This window comes from Nomascus leucogenys, chromosome 7b (assembly GCF_006542625.1).
Source record: "Nomascus leucogenys isolate Asia chromosome 7b, Asia_NLE_v1, whole genome shotgun sequence".
NCBI classification, from domain to species: Eukaryota; Metazoa; Chordata; class Mammalia; order Primates; family Hylobatidae; genus Nomascus; species Nomascus leucogenys.
The window spans coordinates 51073491-51095069 of record NC_044387.1 but is presented as its reverse complement, the minus strand read 5'-3'; the positions used below and the strand labels follow the sequence as shown (position 1 = coordinate 51095069).

The 21579-nt window shown below is 50.3% G+C and overlaps 1 protein-coding gene across 3 annotated transcripts in view; it reads right to left on the bottom strand.

Annotated features, from left to right (window-relative positions):
* The window catches only part of CABIN1 (calcineurin binding protein 1), a 160912-nt gene that overhangs the window by 61975 nt on the left and 77358 nt on the right, over positions 1–21579 (bottom strand). For 2 of the 3 annotated variants that reach the window (XM_030815976.1, XM_030815975.1), the window contains exons 25-27: positions 19952–20103; positions 17842–18020; positions 2272–2454 (exon numbers count right to left, since the gene is read on the bottom strand). In XM_030815976.1, coding sequence (XP_030671836.1) covers positions 2272–2454; positions 17842–18020; positions 19952–20103 — 514 coding nt within the window. The remainder of the gene's footprint in view (positions 1–2271; positions 2455–17841; positions 18021–19951; positions 20104–21579) is intronic. The other variant, XM_030815977.1, reaches the window with a different exon arrangement.

The following is a 21579-nucleotide window of genomic DNA, read 5'->3' as shown; positions in this document are numbered from 1 at the left end:
GGATGTGGCTGTCAGATCTGTTTCTGCTTTCCCTCGGTACTCAGTGCATGGTGCAGATCTGGACCTGTTGTGCCCTGCTGCTTGATAACAAATATGCATGAGCGAGGGCCTGTACCCCACAACATTAATGATGGAGGAAGCAGCAGGCTGGTGGTAGGACTCTCCATGAGGGTGTGCTGGGAAGGCAAATGGTGTGGAGCACACTTGGGGCCCACACTCAACACTGCCCAGGCACTGCTGTCCCGGCTTTCTACAAGGAGGCCAAAGGCTGCTCAAGTACTGCAGACTGTGACGGCCAGGCTGCTACCCAATGGGAGTCCAGGGGAGTGCATGTTAGAGATCACCGCTGACCAAGACCAGGCCTGGATGAGTGCTCTGCTCCCAGAACCATCTGCTAGCAGTGGGCTTGGGAAGCATTCCCTGCCATACCTGCTCTCCCAACAGGAAGTTGATCAACTTCACCACCATGGTTACCAAGAAAAGCTGGGCTTAGAGAGGAGGAACATGGCCATGGAAGCAAGAGGTTTCATTTCATGCTTATCAGCTATTGTGGTGACCTTTGGTCCTACCCTAACTTTCTTCACCAATGGCCAGCCCCACAAACTGTCTGCTTAAACCACTGGCTCTAATGGAAGGAGAGAAGAGGCAGGACACTCTTCATGAGCCTAGAAGGGCCTGTATAGGCTGTGCCAGACCAAAGCCAACTCACTCTCTGCTTCGTTCCACCAACACCCATGTCCCCTTCCCCATGTAGGTGGGAGAGAAGCTCATGATGACACAATAGCACCCACAGCAGTCATGGCTTGACTGGCCACAGAACACACATGGTAGGTCTTACTTGTCTGGTAAGTTTTAGAAATCTTATTTTTAAGAACAGAAATGCTGTATTAGAGTGTTAAGAGTGTAAGTTACCCCCCCCCCAAAAAAAAAAAAAAGAGTGTAAGTTACCTTTTTCCTTCCCATTCCAAACTTCCTACAGTGTGTTTATGTCAGTTACAGAATGTCAACACTGGCTGGCGACAGCATAGTGACTGCCTGGTGAGAGAGTGGGGTGGTGGCCTCATTTCTCGATGAGGACCAGATACAAATAAATCCACATAGTAAGTCCTCCATTCTGTGCCCTCTTATCTAGTATCTCTATCAGGTGTCCCCTAATGGGGATACTTCCAATCTACTGGAGATGTGGTCTCATGCCCTTCTAAGTCCAGCCAGGGGAGGCTGGCAGGGAGCAGAGAGCTAGGAGAGGTCTTCCTTAGTGTAAATGGCTCTGGCCCCACTGCCACACCTATGTGTGAGCTCCCATCCAGGGCTTGCTCTGAGACCTCCTGGGACAAGGCCTGGGTCCCTCAGGGAGGCAATTTATCACCAATGTTTTTCCCCATCCATCCATCCATCCATCCATCCATCCATCCCACCCAGAGAGGTAGCATGGGGTAATGGTTAAGGGTGTACACTGACAGGGCAAATTCCAGACCTTCTCTGAATCTCATATTCTTCAGTTATAAAATGGGAATAGTCATTATGCTTTTTTTCTAGGGTGCTTGGTAGAACCAAATGAATTAACACAGTGCCCAGCACAGAAAAGAGTATGGGGCTGGGTTGTTGTTAATACTGTTTGAGAAACACATGTAAGCCCTGGCCCTGGCCAGAGTGGGAAAGCTCTCAAATCCATAGCTGACCAGCCACAGCTCAGAGTGGGGCCAGGAAAGCCCCAGCCTGCCTGTGATCTCCCAGTAAGCCCAGATGTGGGGCTCTGCCAACTGATTTCTACGAAGAGGGCCTGGACCCCCCAGGAGAGCTGGGCACACCCCCAGGCTTAAATCAGGGCCCTCTGCCCCCCTCCCCCAAAAAGGGAGATTTTTCCTGAAGACCTCATATGATTCAAACTAAAAAGAGAACACATTTGTGACATTTAGGATCCAAAGACTTAAAATAACCATTTACCACCACCAACAAAAAAAAAACAGAGCACACTGATGTCACAGACATAGCTTTCCTGGGCTGGGTTGTGAGGGTCATAACAACAACAGGCAGCATCCCTGAGCACATGTGGTGCTGGGCTCTGTGCACACCCTCAGGAGCTGCCTCGCTCAACCCTCACAACCCCAGGGCGGGCACTGGGACCATTCTCATCCTACAGGGAGAAAAATGGAGGCCCAGAGAGTAAGTGACTTGCCCAGCCAAGGTCCCTGGGCCACGAAGCTTTTGGCTTTGCCCAGATTGCCACAGGACATCAAAGTGGTTCTAATTCACCGAGTTAGGGCTTCATACCTCTTTCTTCTGTGGCCCCCTGAAGGTCTTTACCCGTCGCTCCTGCTTGGGAACTGAGAATGGGCAGCCTCTTCTCTGTGTAGGATTTCCTGGAGCCTTCCAGTAAGCTGGTGGGCTCATTAAAGAAGTCCTGCGTCGAGCTAGAGTCTGAGAGCGCTACGGCTGTGCTGTCCTGGCTTCGGTCTGAGGGGAAAAGGAGAAAGAGAGGGCAAGAGCATTAACCTACACCACCTCCAACACAGGGGGCCTTCCTATGGTGAGTCTCCCTGCCAGTGGCCTGGGGACTGCCTTGCAGGAAATGGCCTGAACACAGCCATTCGACACTGCTGGGCCCAACCCAACCCAGAGGCCACGGAGCAACTCACCAAAGGCACCAATCTCCATGGTCAACCCTCCTGGGGTTCCCCCAAACAGTGGTATTCTGGTAAATGTTTAACAACTGGCTCTCAGGGAAAAAGAAAGTCCTGATTAATAGCACTTACTGATTTCTGGAGTGTAAATATTCCCACCATGGCAATTTTCAAGTTACCAACGTGCTGTTGTCAAATGTGGAGTTAGGAAGAGATGCACAGTAGCCACCATTATGTAGTTTTTCTACCATATAAATATAACAAATAAATGAAGTGGGAAAGAATTCAGGAAACATTTTTAACCTGTTAGTAAAAGCCAGGTGTGATCTGAAAGAACTCTAGATCTCTGGGAGCCACAGATGTAAAAGGAGTTTGTACTCACTCACTGGCTGCCTTCTTCGGACCTTCACAGGTGCTCATGAGAAAGAATAGGGGTGGGGCAAAGAGGGAAGTTGAGGAAACCTTCCTGGGAGTAGTGCAGATCTGGAGGGGAGGAGTGGTTGATGCTATGGAAAAGGTACAAAGCCTACCTGGAGGAACAGAAGCCTTCAGGCATGGAGGTGGGGGAGGAAACCTTGTTGCTTTCAGGGTACAAGTGAAGACCCACTGCAGCCGGGGAAGGGAAAAGGAAAAACCTTCATTCTAAGGGAGGGGCAGGAAATCATCTAGGGTCCAAACATTAGAGGTCTCCCACCACTGAAGGAGGGGCAGAATCACTGAGAAAGCGCCACCCCTGAGATGCAGGGACACAGAGCCCACCTAAGTCTGAGGCTGGGACCAAGACAACAGAGAACTACCCCATGTCCCCAACCCTAGGCTGGCGCACTGAGTAACAAGCAAGGGAGTCTACTGCAGGGAGAAGGCAAGAACATGGAGAAGTACCCTCCCTGAGGTGCACACAATGGCCTAAGGCTGAAGGTGGAACTGGAATGTTGAGAAAAACCTTGTGGCAAATCAGCTCCCCTACTAAGCACAAAGTAACATGAAAGGAATTTGAGCTTGGGAGGTTGAGGCTGCAGTGAGCTATGATTGGACCACTGGGGCACTAAAGGTAACCATAGCAAAAACAAAACCCAAGCCAGCTCAATTTCTGACTAGCCTAACTCAACTTTCCCTACTAAAAGCCTAGAAACAAAAGAGGGAAGCCTATTCCAGGCATAAATATTACTTATTTCAGTTTCTTCTGTCCTACACGTGATATCTGGTATTCAATGTAAAAATTATAAGACACACAAAGAAAGAAAGAAAAAAGTACATCGTCAAGAGACAAATCAATCAGCAGAACCAGACTCACAGATAACCCAGATATTGGAACTACATGTCAGGGAATTTAAAATAACTAAGATTAATATGATTCATAAATATGATTAGTATGTCAAAGGCTGTAGTGGAAAAGCTGAACAACACGCATGAAGAGACAGGAAATTTCAGCAATGAGATAAAAAAAGCAAGAGTCAAATGCCAAGGCTAGAAATAAAAAACACAGTAACAGAGATGAAGAATGCCTTTCGCAGACATTGCAGCCAACCTGACACAGCTGAGGAGGAAAAGGAAATCAAAACTTGAAAACAGGTCACTAGACATACTGACAATCTCCAACTTACAATGGTTCAACTTAAAATTTTTTTGACTTTACAATGATGCAAAAGTGATATGCATTCAGTAGAAACTACACTTCAAATTTTGAATTTTGATCTTTTCCTGAGCTAGTGATATGCAGTACAATACTCTTGCATGAGATATTCAACACTTTATCATAAAATAGGCTTTGTGTTAAATCAGCAGTCCGCAACCTTTTTGGTACCAGGGGCCAGTTTCATGGAAGACAATTTTCCACAGACCGTAGGGGTTGCGGGGGATAGTTTCAGGATGAAACTATTCTCTGGCATTAGATTCTTACGAGGAGCGCACAACCTAGATCCCTCACATGTGCAGTTCACAATAGGGTTCACGCTCCTATAAGAATCTAAGGACGCCTGCCACCGATTGGACAGGAGCCAGGGCTCAGGTGGTAGTGCTTGCCTGCCTGCTGCTCACCTCCTGCTGTGCCGCCCAGTTCCTAATAGGCCACGGACTGGTACCAGTCTGTGACCTGGGGGTTGGGGACCCCCGTGTTAGATGATTTTGCCCAACTGTAAGCTAACGCAGGTGTTCTGAGCATGTTTAGGTGAGGCTGGGCTAAACTATGATGTTGGTAGGTCAGGTATATTAAATGCATTTCTGACTTAATTTCAACTTACGTTCGTTTTATCAGGAAATAACCCCATTGTAAGTTGAGGAGCATCTGTAATCCAAACCCAGAGAAAAAGAGTGGGCAGGAGGAATCAGAATAGAGCATCCAAATGATCCAACATGCTAATTGGAGTCACAAAAGGAGATGAGGGTGAAACAGGACAGTAGAAATATTTAAAGACATAATAACTAAGAATTTCCCAAAAATAATAAAAGACATCAAATCACCAAGATTCTCAGAAAACACCAAGCAAGGGAAAGATCTCTCCACACCACTAAAAAAAAAAAAAAAAAAATCACACCTAGGTGGGCCATTTTGAAACTGCTGAAACCCAAAGATACAAAAGGTTGAAGGCAGTCAGAGAAAGATACATCAGATACAGAGGGACAAAGTTGAGAATTACAGCAGACTTCTCATTAGAAATTACACATATCTGACAATATCTTTAAAGTGCTGAAAGAATAAAATAATTAACTCAAGATTCTATACTCCGTGAAAATATCTCTAAAAATTGCAGGAAAAAAAAGGTTGGTTTGTTTGTTTTTTTCCAGGCAAACAAAAACTGAGGGGATTCATTACCAGCAGATCTGAGTTACAAGAAATGTTAAAGGTAATTTTTCAGGTAGAATGAATATGAAGCCAGATAAAACTTCAATCTACATAAAGAAATGGAGTTCCCCAGAAATGGTTAAAGTTATGGTAAATATAAAAGACCTTCTTTTTATGTTCGATTTTTCTAAAACATTATTGTTTACTTTCTAAAGCAAAAATAGTAGCAATGTATTGTGGGCTTACAGCATATGTAAAAGTGAAACGAATGAAAACGACTGCAAAAGATGGGCAGCTCTTCCACTGCCTACGAAGTAGTACAGTATCACCTGAAGGCAGACTGCAATGAATTAAAGGTGTATTTTGTTAACCCTAAGGCAACAACTACATTTAAAAAAAAAAAATGATACTATAATAAACCAATAGTAGAGATAAAACACAACTTAAAAAAATTTTTTTTTTTGAGACAGGATCTTGTGTTGCCCAGGCTGGAGTGCAATTGCACAATCTCAGCTCACTTCAACCTCTACCTCCCAGGTTCAAGCAATCCTCCTGCCTCAGCCTCCTGAGTAGCTGGGACTACAGGCGTGCCCCACCACACCCAGCTAATCTTTTGTATTTTTAGTAAAGATGGGGTTTCACCATGTTAGACAGGCTGGTCTTGAACTCCTGACCCCAAGTGATCCACCCACCTCGGCCTCCCGAAGTGCTGGGATTACGGGCGTGAGCCACCACGCCCGGCCGAGAACTATTAAAAAATAAAACTTTGTCTTGAACTTTACATACCTCGAGGTGAAGCTCAATAAACTAGCAACCAAGAGAGCTAAGTTCAAGTTCGTCTTGTGCCATTTACTAGCTGTGAGACCATGGGCAAGTTAAGTCCCTTTCTCACCTAAAAACTGCAACCACATATCATCTCACAGAGGTCCATGCCACACTGGCCTCTTGGGGAACACAAGGAGAAAGGCAGACACAGTCCCCTAGGGTCCACCAACCCTTTGCTCAGCTACCTTAAAAGCCTGGTATTGGTCCATGTTTAGTTCCTGATTAGTGCTAATCAGCTGGGTCCTACTGGGAGGGTAGGCATGAGCTGCCTAGTAAGCAAACTTGCAACAACATATAAACTTGTTTGGCTGGGTGGCTCATGCCTATAGTCCCAGCACTTTAGGAGGCCAAGGAGGGAGGATTGCTTGAGCCCAGCAGTTCAAGACCAGCCTGGGCACATACAGAGATGGCCGTCTGTACAAAAAATTAAAAAAAAAAATTAGGTAGGCGTGGCAGTTACTTGGGAGGCTGAGGTGGGAGGATCACTTGAGCCCAGGAGGTTGAGGCTGCACTGAGCAGTGATCATGCCACTGCACTCCACTCTAGCCTGGAAAAACAGAGCGAGACCCTGTCTAAAAAAAAAAAAAAAGCAAAATATAAAGTTGTTTCAAAAAAGTTGAAAGCCTGGACTCTGGAAGATCCAGGCTGATAGAACTGAAATTCTGCTCTGTCACCTACTATCTCTGAGAGCCTCTGTAAATGCCATAATTATTTACACTTCAGTTTCCATGCATGTAAAACTGTGATAACACAAGCACCCACTTCACAGAACTATTATGATTAACTAGGTTAATACACATAACGTGTTTGAATCAGTGCCTAACAAACAGTAAAGGTTCACAAAATGTCAGCTTATCAATACTATTATTTCAGAGAACCTGGGCATGTTTTATCTCTTATGTCTCAAATTTGCCATTACAGATTTAGGTCTGAATGAGCAGAGGGTTTTGCTGATGCCATATTGGAGGCAATACCTAAGCAGCACCATTTAGATGGGGGGGTAACATTGACACAACAGGCTTGTCAAAGTGGGATGGCCTGCACAGAGGATACTGAGGATCAGGTCTGTGCTCCAAAGGGTGCCCTGCTGCTCTGGCCTCTTCACCCATGTCTCATCATATACCAGGGTTTGGGGACAGTGACCTTGTAGGCATCCCTGCCATAGCCCTTCCTTCATAGCTGCCTTTGCCATGTCCACTGCCCAGGAACTGGTGGATCATCAGTATCAGCTGGGCTGACAGAACAATGAGAAATGAGGACTTGGGACGTGTGTAAGACCCCTGAGTGGAGGAGCACAGACCTGACTGGAACCTCTGTCTCACACTTGTGAAAGGCTCTTCCCTGACTTACGAAGCCAGAATACAAGGCTCCATGAGTACTGAATGGCGGTTACGAGCAGGCCTGCAGCGCTCACAAAATGTCCCAAACTTGAGTCCCCAGCATGAGGGGATCAAGAAGAGGTGGGGAAGCCCATTTGTTGTCTGTGTGTAAAGGGAGGATTGGCAATGGGGACCCTCTAGAGGCCACGCAGGGTCATTGTAGGAGCTTAAGAGTTGGGCTCCCAGACCCACTTTCCCATCCCAGATCTGCCACTTAGGGGTTGAGTGATCTTGGCCAAATGATTTTGCTGCTCTAGGCCCCCACTTCACGTTTTTTAACATGACTGCCATTGTCTTCCTACCTCTGTCCCTGACACATACATGGGATCCCACAAAGGCGTGGCTAGTGCCTGGCACACAAGTGACAGCCCTGCAGCATTCACTCTGGCCCTGATAGTGAGAACACCGATGGCTTAGACAATGCTCGTGAGGCCTCAGAGTCTCTGAAAGACAGCAGGCCATGCCCCGCAGCTGAAGTCTCCCTGAAAGACAGGCTAGGGCTGGGTCTCCTCAGCCAGCCTGCGACTAGCTGAAGTCACTGCACAGCTCAGCAGCACATCCTGCGGCAAGCTCCGGGAAGCAAGCCTTGCTGGGATGATTTCACTGACTGGCAGGCTGCCCCACGAGCTCACCGGCTCACAGGCTCTTTTGGGCTCTGGGCCTAAAGGAACTGCCAATTTGGTGGAATCCCAGCTGTGATCATTATGAAAACTAAGGATTGGTTTAGGCAAGTAGATATTTACTCTCAAAGTGCTAACACCCTCTTGATGCTGCAATGTGAAGGAACCAGGATCCATCCAGCAGGCAGTGAAGGTGACCAGACCTCACCAGGAACTGTGTGGGCAAGAAAGGACAGCACGCTGTGCAGGGGCTTCTGCTCCCTGATGAACAACCACCAATTGAGTGGGGACTCTGTTTAAAATAACATCCACAGCAGTGGAACAGGACAAGCACAAGCCAAGGGACCTGGCAGGGACAGAGGGCTGCTGACTACACTTTGCCAGGCCCTTCCTGAGCCTCTCAGACACAGATGTGAGAATCTGGAACTGCCAACCATCTAAAAAAACAGAGAGCAGAGAATGGTACTGGCCCTGGGGGGCACTGTGGTGATTCTAGACAAACCCTTGTTTAAGGGGTAATCAAGGTACCTAAGTGGCCCCGAGGAAGGCCCTGCTGATGGGGCTCACCACAGTCTTGGGTGCCACCTGCAGGTCATGATGCTGGGGTGGGCTGTTGGGGCAAAGCTGGAGAGGCAGGGGCTATGTACACAGAGATGAGATGCCTAGCTGGCCTGTGAAGCAAGCAGGTGGGAGAGGTGCTTGCCAAGGTTCCCGCCCACTCCCAAGGGGGCAGCACCACAGGAAGGAGTCCAGGGATGTGTTATCTCTTCGAATGAGAGCCACCAAAAGGGACTCAAGGCCCAAGGCCCACTTTCTGCTCCTTTCAGATCTTGTGTGTCTGAAAGGGTTGGCACAGCCTATTTAAAATGACCCTGATTTCAAATACTAAAAGTCAACCCAAGGTTTCATACCAAGTTTCAAGCCAGTCAGACTAAAATGACACCAAGTTTCAATTCTTTCACATCAATAGGGCAAAAGGGATGAATGAAAAAGCTCTTAAAGAATGGCTCTATCTACCTAGGCAGACAGTGCCCCAGCCCCCATTCCTCCTCTTCTGGGGAAGCAAACTTTCTCTGGTACTGCTGACTGAAGACCTCAGAGAGGCCACAGACAGACAGAAAGACAGACAGACAGACATGAACAGTGGGGTAAGTTTGCCAGGAATATCGCAGAGCATGTGAAAAGGACCCTCATCCTGCCACCAGCTGGGCTGCTGTGGATGGGACAGCCCAGGGGCTGGGTGAGTCAAGGTAGGGAGGACAATGTGCCACAGTGCTGGGAAAAAGCTCTTGGAGAACAGGATCCCTGCAGTTGGATAAGCTGGCAGGGCAGGCAGCAGGGAGGGTTGTTTGGACTGCGGTGTGTAACCCAGAGCCACCCCGATTCCTGAAGCAGGAAGCCCCTGCTCTGGGAGGACCCTGAAGAGGGGCAAGAGGAAAAGGAAGGATGCCGCTGACTACTGTCATCTCCCCACTCCCAGCAGGCCCCTCTGCAAGGTCATCTCTCAGGTTACCAGACCCACAGCCAAGGGCCAGTGCACACAGGGAAGGCTTCTGGGAGAAGACGGTCAAAGGCTTCTCTGGGGTGGGACCCCCATCCATCAGCCATGTACCTTCGGGCAAGGACCACTCCCTGAGCCATACTCCACCTGCTACCCGGACAGCTGAACGCAGCCTAGCACCATAATGCACCGCTCTCATGCTGCCCAAGTGAACTGGGGAGTCTTTGAGTATGTGTGGAGAGGGGATTCTGGCCTCAGGAACAGCCTACAGGCCTGGCTCCAGTCCTACCTCCTCCACAGGATCTTTGGGATCCTGTGGCCCTAGGTTCAAATGGGCTGACATGCAACTTTGTGTGCTAATGGCCTGTGCTGAGCCCTCAGAGGACTGGCTGGGTCTGCCTATGCTCTGCAGACAAAAGCTGCCAAGCCTGGTGGCAGAGGCATTCTGTTCTCCTGCCTCGCCTAATAGAGCAAGGCCAGATGGAAGAAGTCAGAGTCAGGCTGTGGTTCTGTGGAGGGGCTTTTGGGTGAGGAGGGGGTTCTGGGGCCCCTGGTTCTGAGGCAGAGCAAGAGACAGATGGAAAGCCTCTTTGATGTAGGAGAGCCAGACTTAGCCTAAACTTCCTATGGGGCTGGGTGGAGACAGCCTTCCAGGGAAACAGGAACCCTGGATAGAACCTCCAGGGACTGTCCACAGTCCAGGTATCTAGCCTTGAGTCTCAGGAGCTGAGAGCTGATTTCTTTAGGGAGCTGCTTGGAGGCCAACAGGAAAGAAGAATGGCACTAGCAAGCAGGCTATAGGTTGGCCTTGCTCTTTTTTTCAGAATGTTCTTTTAAAAATCTGCCCACACAAAACCTGTTCATACTAATTAATATTTGTGGCAAGATTATAAATATTTTATTGTTACTGTTAATTACTGGAATGTTTCGTGTCTATGCATCCGGGCCATGCCAGCCTTCCCTCTGAATCCTTAGGGGGATGTGCATCTGCCAGCCAACTGGTTATTAAACTGCCTCCCTCTAAGCTCCAGAACCTTCCACTTCCAGGGTGGGATTTGCAGGATCAACTGTAAAGGAATGACAGCTGGCAACGCAGAGCAAAAGAGACCTGGCTTGGTGACAGAAAGGCTGCGTGTCCCCACTCAGTGTGAGAAAAGACTCTGTGTTCAGAGTCCTCCTTGTTCAGGTCTGACTCAGCTCAGATCCCTTGGACAATCCCAGGATTCCCAGGCCAGCCTAAAAGAGCTCTTTAGTTACAAGATGCAAGTTTCCAGTGTCTCTTTAAGTGTGCTTCCTCCATTTGCTCCAGCAGTAAGATCAGAAACAGCTCACGGCCATTTGTTCCATCAGCCTGGGGCAGTGAAAGCCTGAGGAAGAAGATGTATGGTTGTGCTACTGGAACAGCTCTGACTAGTGCCCCAGAAAAGACCACAAATGTCCTGCCGACCAGGAAACAACAGGTTTCTAAGAACTGTAAACTTGGGTGGAATTAATATTTTGAGAAATTTTCTGACTAGACAAAAGCTGCCTCAGTCAATCCTGGCCAACCACAGGAAAAGAACACGTCTACCAGAAGCAAGGCTGGCCCTGGGAAATTGGGGTGTCCATTGTCAGGCTGAGAAGATTGGATGGATGCCAAAGAAAAGTGATACGAGAAACCTGGGGGTCCCTGAGAGACAGGCAGATACACAGCAGGCAGCAGGTGGGCACGAGGGCATCGTGTGAGGGCCAGGCTGCACCACTTGTCCATTCTTTGCCAGTGCTCACAGGTGAGGGCCAACTGAGCACTGCCAGGCACCTCGAAGCCTGGCAGACATATCAGAAGCCTGATATGTGTAGACACCGTGGTGCTGCCCTGAAGGGGCCTGATGCTCAGAGGCCTCATCATGCATCTCTCATCCTGTCCTCTGAGCCAGGAAAGGCACTGACCAGGAAGGCCTCGGGAGGCTTTAAACATTCCCCTGACCAAAGGCAGGTGAACAGCCTCTCTTGATACACATGCCAGAAGAAACAAAGCAGTTCTGTAAGGTGTGAGGCTGGCATCCCCCAGCCATCTAGTGAGCTTCCCAGGAAGGCTCTTCAAAGGATGATGGGGGGAAAATCGTACCTTCCTTAGGGCCCAGAGAGAGAGAGATCCTGTGACCACATCACTCTCCCTACTGCCCACAGGAAAGAGCCCAACCCTCGGAGCCCAGCTGCTTTCCCAAGCTCTCTCACCTCAAAGTCTCTTTTTCATCCACACCAGTCACCTCAGTATCCAAAAGCTGTAGGACTCTCCAACCTCCATGTGTAAACAGGCCTGCAGGCCTCTCTAGAGACTACCTTCTCCAGGAATTCCTCCCAACCCACCAAACCCCAGAACTTGCTCCCATCTGCCAGCTCATGGCACTCCTCCTTGGCACCAACTACTGCCCCATGATACCATGGGACATCAGATCCAACCTGGGAGCAGGAATCAAGGCACCATCATCTTGACTTTCCCCATGGCACCCTTTTCCATGCCTGGCACACAACAGATGCTCAATAAATGCCATGACCAGCTAACTCCTAAAGGTTTTCAAAAAGCTAAGAATGAAAGAAGAGAACAAAAGAGGTGACTGGCTCTTCCCTGACAGCCTCCCCTGTCCCCTGCCCGTCAGGAACAAGCAGAACAAACTGAGCTCCACTTACAGTCTCTCCCACTTTGAGAAGGTCTGTTTAGGAGCAGCATTCCAACCAGAAACTGACCTCCCCTTAGCCCTAGGAGGGGAGGTCACTGAGCAGAGGCCAGGCTGGGCCTGCCCTTTAGGACTGACTGCCATTCACAGCTCCCCGCCCTACATAGCCTTGCCCTGGTGGGCTGAAGACACAGGACCCACCTCAGAGCATCAAGGTTACTGTACACAATTTGCATTTTTACACATTTGTCCTTGTAAAGATAATTTGGTATGTTAGAGTCTGTTGCCTTTGTTGTTTATTTTAAAGCAAGAAAGAGCAAAGCAATGGAAATATAGGACTGGGCCACCTGCTGGAGGTGCAGGCAGGCGGGCAGTGGAGAAGAGGCCCCCACTGCATCTGCCTCTGGCCAGAACTGGGAAGATAGGCCATCAGCAGAAGCCAAGCGCATCAAACACACTCTCCAAATCACAGGGCGAGCAGACATGAAGGTGCTCCTGGTCACAGGGGTAGCAGGGAGCCGGACTGAGAGCTGAGCATGCGGGTCTGTGCTGTTCCCTGAAGCGAGCCGTGACAGGTGCAAGCAGAAAGACAAAGCCTGGAGAACAGAGTGTGGTCAGGGTTAGGGGCAGCACGGGCAATATTGGTGGAGGCAGCATGGGGCGAACAGGTGAAGATGAGCGCAGACGGCACATGACACAGACGGTGACAGCATGGAGGTTGAAGATGGATGGCCACAATGGGGGCTTGGCACAGGGCACCCTGGGCTCTCCAGTAAGGCCCACACCCTAAAACCTGGGGCTCAAGGTAGCCTGAGACTCCTCAGTGGCTCTGTCTATGCTGTCAGTGGGACTAGGTAGGCATCACCACCCTTGGTGGATACCAGCCTCCAAGGCTCCCACTCTTCTGACCCTGGCTGCTCCCTCTCCCCAACCCCTCAAAAGAAACACCGACACACCCCTCGGCTCTTGGCTAAACTTTGCCTCCTCGGAAAGGCCTCTTGCCCCACCAACAGGCCCAGGTTTCTCTGGGATTAACAAACCCCACCTCTCTGGTGCTGGCATCAGTTGACCCTCAACCCTCAGCTATGTAACTGACTGATTTGCACCAACCTCCTCTACAGCAGGGACCAGTGCTGTTCTATGCACCTGGCACAGCACTGATGGGACCACCTGGATAGGCATGGCCACAGGTTGGCCAAAGACCCTAGAGAGGCTCAGCCCCAGACTTACCACAACACAAGGCCTCCGAGCTCTGAGGCCTTTTCTGGCTCTGGCGTTCTGAAGTGACATGAAGCACGACAGGCAGAGAGCAAGGATTTTAGTCCAAGAGAGCCACTATCGACACATCCCAAAGCGGGGCTGAGCCAGGCCAAGTGACGAACCAAGCCATTCTGTAATGGCCAAGCTCTCTGGGCCCTCTGCTGAAGGACAAGGGAAACACACACAGATTCAGTCTCTGCCAGGGTGGCCAAGCACAGGGCCTTCCTAGTGTCAGTCTCACCTCTGGCTAGGGGTGGAGGGAGATTCAGACCCAGTATCTCTTGGCTATACCCTGACTACAGCAGGCAGTTTTGGATGAATGCCTACCTGCCCTCAGCTCAGGTTCCTCTTGGGGAAACAAGGGCATGACTGAGCCTGCAGGGCAGTTATGAAGTTGGAGACATGCTACTACCCTGCAGGCAACTGCCCAGAGCCCAGCACAGAGCAAGCACATAGCATTGAGTGGTAGGGCATAATTACACAAGGGCGCACACACACACACACACACACACACACACACACACACACACATACTGTACACAGGGTAGGGGTAGAGGTCTTGTTCAAAGATCTCCTTATGTTGTTTGAACATGTATAAAGAGCAATCACTGGGACCCCCCTGAAGGTCACAATGTGCTCCTCAGGTCACCTTGTTTTCCTGGTCAGGAAGCTTCAACACTAGGGATTTCAGCCCTGTGGGCAAATTCCAAGAGATTGATGGAAGGGAGAAGTTAGGCAGATGGGGAGCACAACCAGCCAGAGCTGCCAGCAGCACAGCAGAGGACAAAGCTTCTCTCTCTGTTGTTCTCTCCCTTGCTCTCGTTCTCAGCTTGGCCAGAGGTCAGCTGTGATGCCCTCCTGGCTGTTCCGTGAAGGGCTGGCTTTGACACCAGGCTGCGGTAGAGTCAGAGTAACCTGAGGGGCCAATTCCAAAGGCTTTTAACCAGAGTTATGCACAGGCTGCAGGATGCTCCCCACCCTAGTGCAGGTGACACAAGGTTGCAGGTGAGGGTGGTTCAGAGAACAAATTTGGGTCCTATGAAGCAGCTATTATCAAATGTCAAACAACCCACATATACCTGGAGCTATTTTTCTAAATCTTTTCTAAATCTTAAACCAAATCAGAATTGATCCTAGCTGATTTCTAGTTTTGAAGCAAAGTCATACTAATGTGGGAAGGCAGCTCCAATGCAAGGTCTCCTAACCATGCCCAAGGAAAGTCCTGACGCCTGGCTCCCTCTCCCACTGCTGGCAAGTTAATTGTTCTGTGGGGGTAGGAAACCGGGATCCAGAAAGCCCCATGCCCAAGCCCACTCAGGAGCTGCTCCTTCAGAGGACACTACCTCCACCTCTTGTGAGGCCATGCCACTAGCTGGAGAGAGGTGGGGTGCAAACTGAGGGGGACTGGCCCCAGAGCTCAGGCTCTTCCCTCTATGCAGTGCTACCTAGGTCTTACCCTAGTTCCACCAATGACTTGGAGAACTCCATCTAGGAGGTGGCTGCAATGTGCTAGCACTTTTGTTTAATATCCATAAGGAAGACATTACCCCCATTCAACAGGTGAGGAAATTGAGAAGTGAAGTCCTTTGTCCAAGGTTGCAGAGCACATATGCAATGGAGCTGGGACTGGAAATCAGATCCTTTGACCAGGGCCTGCTGTGCACTTGCCTCCCTGTCTGACCTCCCCATCTGACCTCCCCGTGACTGCTTCTCCTCAGCTGTACCAGGGCTAGAAGCACCCATCACCCTCCTCGTAGTATGAGGGCTCAGCGGTGGCCTGCAATCAGTGCTAACACCCCTCTCCTCCCACAGTAGACCCAAGGCTGGTCTCAGGCCAAGAAGCTGAGTGGAAACTAGGAGCTACATGTTCTCCTCCCAGGAAGGAGAAGCAGGAACAGAGGTGGGCAGTGTGGCCCCTTGAGGCCACCAGCACATCCCCTGACACCAGCAATCTGCTGCTTCTCCCTGGAATCTGGGCCTTCCCCTAGGAACTAGTATAGCTACTGAAAGGGCCACTTTAACATTCTAAGATCACAGCTATTTGAGGACCCCAAACATTTTCATGTTGCAGACACTGCTTTCTCTCAGAGGTGAGGCAGCTGAGTTCTGAAAGCACTACGCAGCCAGGCCTGGGCAGAGCACACAGGTGGCCAGTGCGGGGCTGGGACTGGGCAAAGATAGGCCATGGGATCCTGATGGCTTTGTATCTTTCACAGGAATCACTTTGAAGACATTTTTTTTAAACAAATGTTCAAAACTGTGCAACCACTGAAACCATATTTGAACTTATTTGTATGGCTCCCTCTGCAAACTTCCAGAACAAACAACTAGCATGTTGGCACCCAGGACCTGTCATGCCCAGTTGTCATGCCTGAGTGATCTGCAGTGGCTCACCAACAGCTTCATGCACACATATGTGCCAACATGGGACAGCTGGCATCATGGCCCCCTTTCTGAGGCGCTCCTGCCTCCCTCCTTTCCTGCTTCTAGAGGCGTACTCAACCCTAATGAGCTGACATCCAAGCACAGTGGCGCATGTGGCGTGAACTCAGTGGGAGCCTGCTGAGCTGCAGAGGACAGTGCTTGGGTTCCCTAGCCCAGGTGCATGTGAGCAGGGCCACATGGCATGTGGACAACCAGGAAAGGCATTCCTCTCCTGAAAACTTTGGCATAGTGCTTCCTCCCAGGAAGCAGCTGGCAAAAACTAATTCTCTGAGCAGGGATTTGCTGCTAGTATGTTTTCTCAATATTCTCAAGAGTAAAAGTTTGGGAACAGGGTGATTAACTTAACTAAGAAGGGGAGAGAGGATCTTAACAGGGAAAGTCTGCAGAACTGAAGATTGGAGGAGCAGGTGGGTCAGCTCCTCCCACCTCTGCTTAACACTCTGGGGTGGGCAGCGAGGTGTCAATGCTGAGACTGGGAGTAATGACATGAACCTTCTGGGAGGTAAGAGACACAGCACACATTCAGATCCTCAGCCTCTCTCTCAACACGCATGCTGCAGATCCAAACCAAACCCAGGAGGGGACGCTGCAGGTCTCCTTTCCTTTCTTGAGAATAGCAAATCCTGCCCCCAGAGAAATGGAGCACTGGCCCCCTTGTCATCCTTCTCCAGCACTTCTTTAAACCTGCTCTCAAGCCCTATCCACTCAGTTCAGAAAGTTGGAGGCAGATGCCCATGCTATATCCAGGAACCCGAGCACTGGGCAAGGGCCTCAGCAGGGCGCTAGAGCGAAGGTGGTGGCCACCCCCAGACCTGTACTGGGACTGAACTTCAAGACTACCATGGTGCCCTAGAGTGCCCATTCTTACTCCAAGGATCCCTTCTATAAAGACTACCTGGCAGGAGGCAGAGCCTTAGGACCAATTCTACCCACCTACTAGCATCCCTATGCCTTGGGGAATGCAGAGCAAGGCCTGTTTCCCCAAGCCCAGATGAGATGAGTGACATAGGAGTGAGGGCCCAGGTGTCTTTCGGCATTGTCACTACCTCCCAGGACTCCACTTTAGTCGTCCTCTTAAATTACCAATTTGGCTTATCCCAGCAAGTACTTTGTCACTAGCTTATCACTATAAAAGTGAGAGAACATGAAGAAATCGAGCTACAGGCTAGCATGCAAGCCTCCTAATGTTAGTAAAGAATGTGGTTGAACAGTCGCCACCTGCCCCATCCCACATGGCATGGCCACACATATGGTCCCAGGTGACTCCCATTAACAACTTATCTGGATTCTCAGGGGTGACAGACTTAGAACTAGTCACGGCCTTCCCTCAACCGTCAGAAGGACAGAGCAGTAACAATGCGCTGCTGAACAATGCAGGCATCACTAAGCTGACTGCACCAGGAGCCACTCCAGGAGGCCACAGTCTTCTAACTTCCTTTCAAAGTAGATGTCATGTCCCCATTTTGCAGGTGGGAAAAAGAAGGCTCAAAGAGTGAGATGCCATAGCCTGGCCTGCCCCTCCCCTGGCTCCCAGGTGGGCAAGCTGGCAGGTGGCGACCCTGAGCATGTCTCGGAAGCACAAGAATCACTGTGAATCCATGAGGTTAATGAGCAGCCGCAACATTGCCCGTGTCACCCCAGACCCAGCACCCCCCCTCACCAAAACAAAGCGACAAAATGAGTCGTCCGAGCACCACCCCCGTGATTGACGTGCCGCCCTGGGCTGGCAGTAGGGAGAACAGGGACTGTACCGTCCGGCGTTGCCTGCTGGTGGGGTTTTTTACATTTGACGTAATCGTGGTCAATCGGAGTGGCTGTGTAAGGTGGGGATGTCAGACCTGGGCCAGAGGAGGAGGGGAGGGAGGCTCCGGGGCCCGGCAGTGTCCCAGCTGAAGAGTGGGAGTCCTCGTCCACCAGGCAGGCCTTCTCCCTGTGGGAACAGAGGTTTGGGGCACAGGTCAGAGTCTCCACCTCACATTGAAACAGATGTGTGCTGGTAAGGGTGAATGCCCTTCCCAGGTCCCACTGCTCCCATGCACCTCTGGTGGCCCCCGCCCCGTCTGCCTGGTGTCACAGAGCCCATAGTTGCCCCCACAGCACCCACACAGGCTCTGGCTCCTAACTGGACACTGCCTAATCTTTCTGGCAGGGCGCGACCTGCATCTCTGAATTTCAGGCCCCAGGAGGCTCTATAGGGGAGCCAACGAGTCTTTCTTCAGAAGCACCCTTGCATCTCTCCATGCAAAGTCTATGCCTTCTGTGTGACAGCCTGACAAACTTAAGACCTGACAAATGGGCAGACAGAAACCCATCTGCATTTACTGCATGCTCACACATGTACGAGGATATGTGCTGCAACATAGTTGAGCAGAAACATTAGAAACACTCTAAATGTCCATTGGAGTGGTTACATAAAACATGGTACATCCATACTATGGTACAGTAAGTAGCCACTAGAAAGAATGAAGTGGCTGGGGTACTATCTCCATGGACTGTGCCCAGACCCACTGTCAGGGGAAAAAGCAAACTCCAAAACAATACCTTCTGTAGTTCATTTTTATAAAATAAAAGAAACCGTACAATTGTATGTGTGCATTTAAGTGTTATAAATATACAGAAAATGATTTAGGAAATTAAACTGTGAATAGTGGCTAACTCTTGGAAGGAGATCTGTCACATTTTAGTCTACATGTTTGTATACTACCTGAATGTTCTATAACAAGAATGTATTCATGTATTATTTGTATAATTAAAAAAATTTTAACAGAATTATAATCAATGAAAGAAAGTATCATTGTATGCTGGGGGCCTTCTGTGACTAAAAAAATGGGTATCTATAACTTCTGAGCACAGTGGCTGCCCACCTGAGTGGCCTGCCATGCATGGACCTGAACCTCCCCATAACCTGAGGGGCACACCCACTGTGGAGCTGGCTCACCTGTGGCACACATCACACAGGCTATCTGTGGTCAGAAGCAGACAGCCCTCAAGCACAGGGCCTGGGTGCAGGCCTCTCTGGCACTCGGCTGAACCCCGCACAGTGCCCAGTCAGGCAGGGGTCAGCTGAATTCCGCACAGTGCCCAGCCAGGCAGCAGTCTCAGAGATGGGGTGAGCTGAGCCCTCCCCTGGCTCCCATGTGGGCAAGCTGGCAGGTGGTGACCCTGAGCATGTCTCGGAAGCACAAGAATCAGCATGAGTCCATCAGGTTAATGGGCAGCTGCAACATTCCCCATGTCACCCCAAACCCATCTTTCTCCCTAGGACTTGCCCCTGAGGATGGGGCAGCACCAGGACCTGGGCCTGGTGTGAAAGAAGTCTGGGCTGTGGAGATGACTTACAACCACAGGGAGACTGGGGTCAGTCCAGGCCCACTGAGGGGACCATACCTGAGCCCCAGTCTCTCCGAGCTCTCTGGCACCACGAGAGAAGCCCACACTTCCCACACTTCTCACTGCTTCTCAGGAGAATGGGCAGCAGACAAGGCCTTGGCAAAGGACCCAGGGGTGAGAGTCTGCAAAGCAAAAACTGACTTTCTACAGTGTTCTGCACAGAACAGAGCTGTGCCCCAGTGGAGAGGGCAGGAGGGCATCAGCTTCTCCCCAGGACTTCCCCTGAGGGTGGGGTAGCACCACACATGACCACAGGGTAAGGGGACTCACACTCTACCCTCTCCTTCTCAGATTCAACAGAAATACCTTGGCCCAGCAAATGGGAGTTTCCAGATGGGTCCTAGGGACTCCATGAGTTCTAGTTTACTGTTTACTGTGTAGTAATCCTCTGAACAACACATTGCAGTAAACGAGCCATCTGGGATGCAGATGGGGTAAGCTGCTAGGGGTCGCCTAAAGGGTGCTACTCACTTTTCTGAAGCTTTGGGTGTGTTCTTCTCCTCGCCCCTGGCAAAGGGTCCTTCTGCAGCCTCCTTCATAAAGTTGACCAGGACCTCTGCACCAACCCCAGAATCAGGCTTCCCCAGGAGCTTCAGGATGGAAGCATGGAGCCGAAAGTACACCTAGGAGAACGACACCTCTAGTGTGAGCAGCCTTCCCAGTTGCTAAGATTTGTTCCACAGGCCAGTCAGCCACACTGGAAATGGGCCCATGACCAGGGCAACAGGCTGCCACACACTGCTTGTTTTTGTTAGCTTTTAAACCAACCATCCTACAACTAATTTGAAACAAGCTGTGAAAATTAAAATGTATACTGTCAGCATCCCAGCTTAAATGTTCACGCAGTAACTCAGGCACACGGTGGTGAGATGAGAGTAATAACCACTCATTATGATAATCCTTCAGCTCCATTCACGGGGCACTGCCTCCCGCCACAGTGCTGCTGTTCTCTTTGTGCCCTTCAGTGGGCACCCACAGAAAGTGAGTTTCTACATCTGTCTCCCCACTGAACTCTAGACTCCCTGAATCAAGGACTAGGTTGGATTTCTGTTTATAGTCCAGCCCCCAGGCAAAGCCAGGCACCCACAGGCCTCGAAAACATCTTCCCCGTGGGAGTGGCGGTGGGGTGGGTGGGCAGGCAGCTCATTGCATCCATTGGGCCCTGTGCTTTCCCCCATTTCCTCAAGTCTTTACCACATTCCTCAATTTAAAATGGGTGAAGAGCTGCCCAAGGCCCCACAGCCAGGAATGCCCAGGGCCAGGTTAAACCCAGGTCTGCCCTGATCTTCTCATGCAGGAGTGGGTGTGAGGCAGGCTCCCACTTGGAGGGCACAGTGGGTGGTATGAGGGCTGAGAACTGCTATTGCAGGCCCTGGCTAAGTGGCCCCCCTCACCCAGGTGAGACACCTGCTGGCAGCACTCTCAAGGAGGCATCCCAGACAGAGGGGGCTCACATCCAGAGCCCCTCCACCTCTAGCCCACCTATGGAGCCCAGAGAAATTGGCCCAGCAACTCTATTTTTAGATGTAGGAAACCACTCAAGGCACCCATGCACAATCAGGTGGCCAAACTTGGGGGAGGGCAAAGCATTCAACTGGTAAAGTTCATCCAAGTGGCGAGTAAAGATTCTTGAATGAAGGCACAATAGCAGAGGAGAATTTTTGTCAGGAGAGGGTTAAAAATCTTCAGAGAAATGTCATTTTTAACACAAGATATACACATGTGCCAGCTGACTCAAAGTTACATAGCTACAATGGTTGCATGGAATGGGATACCCCCCAAATTAACTATGTGTGCTTGCTCTCCTTGGAGCCAGCACCGTGTGCTGGGAGAGGGTGGGCCACACATCTGAGGCCTTGGTTCCTCATATGGAAGCCGCTGGTACCCCTGGGGCTACCATCCTGCCTGCTCATCTGCTCTATCAGGCAGTAGCAGAGGCCAAATCTTGAAGAAATAAACATGGAGGAAAAACAGAGTTGACATCATCTCCCTGAGGGCCACACGTAGGTTCGGTGGCTTCCCAGAGGTGCCATATGAGAATGCTGGGCTCAGTGGGCATCTGGCCCAGCTCCTCTCTGTTCCTGCAGGTGACTTAAGGC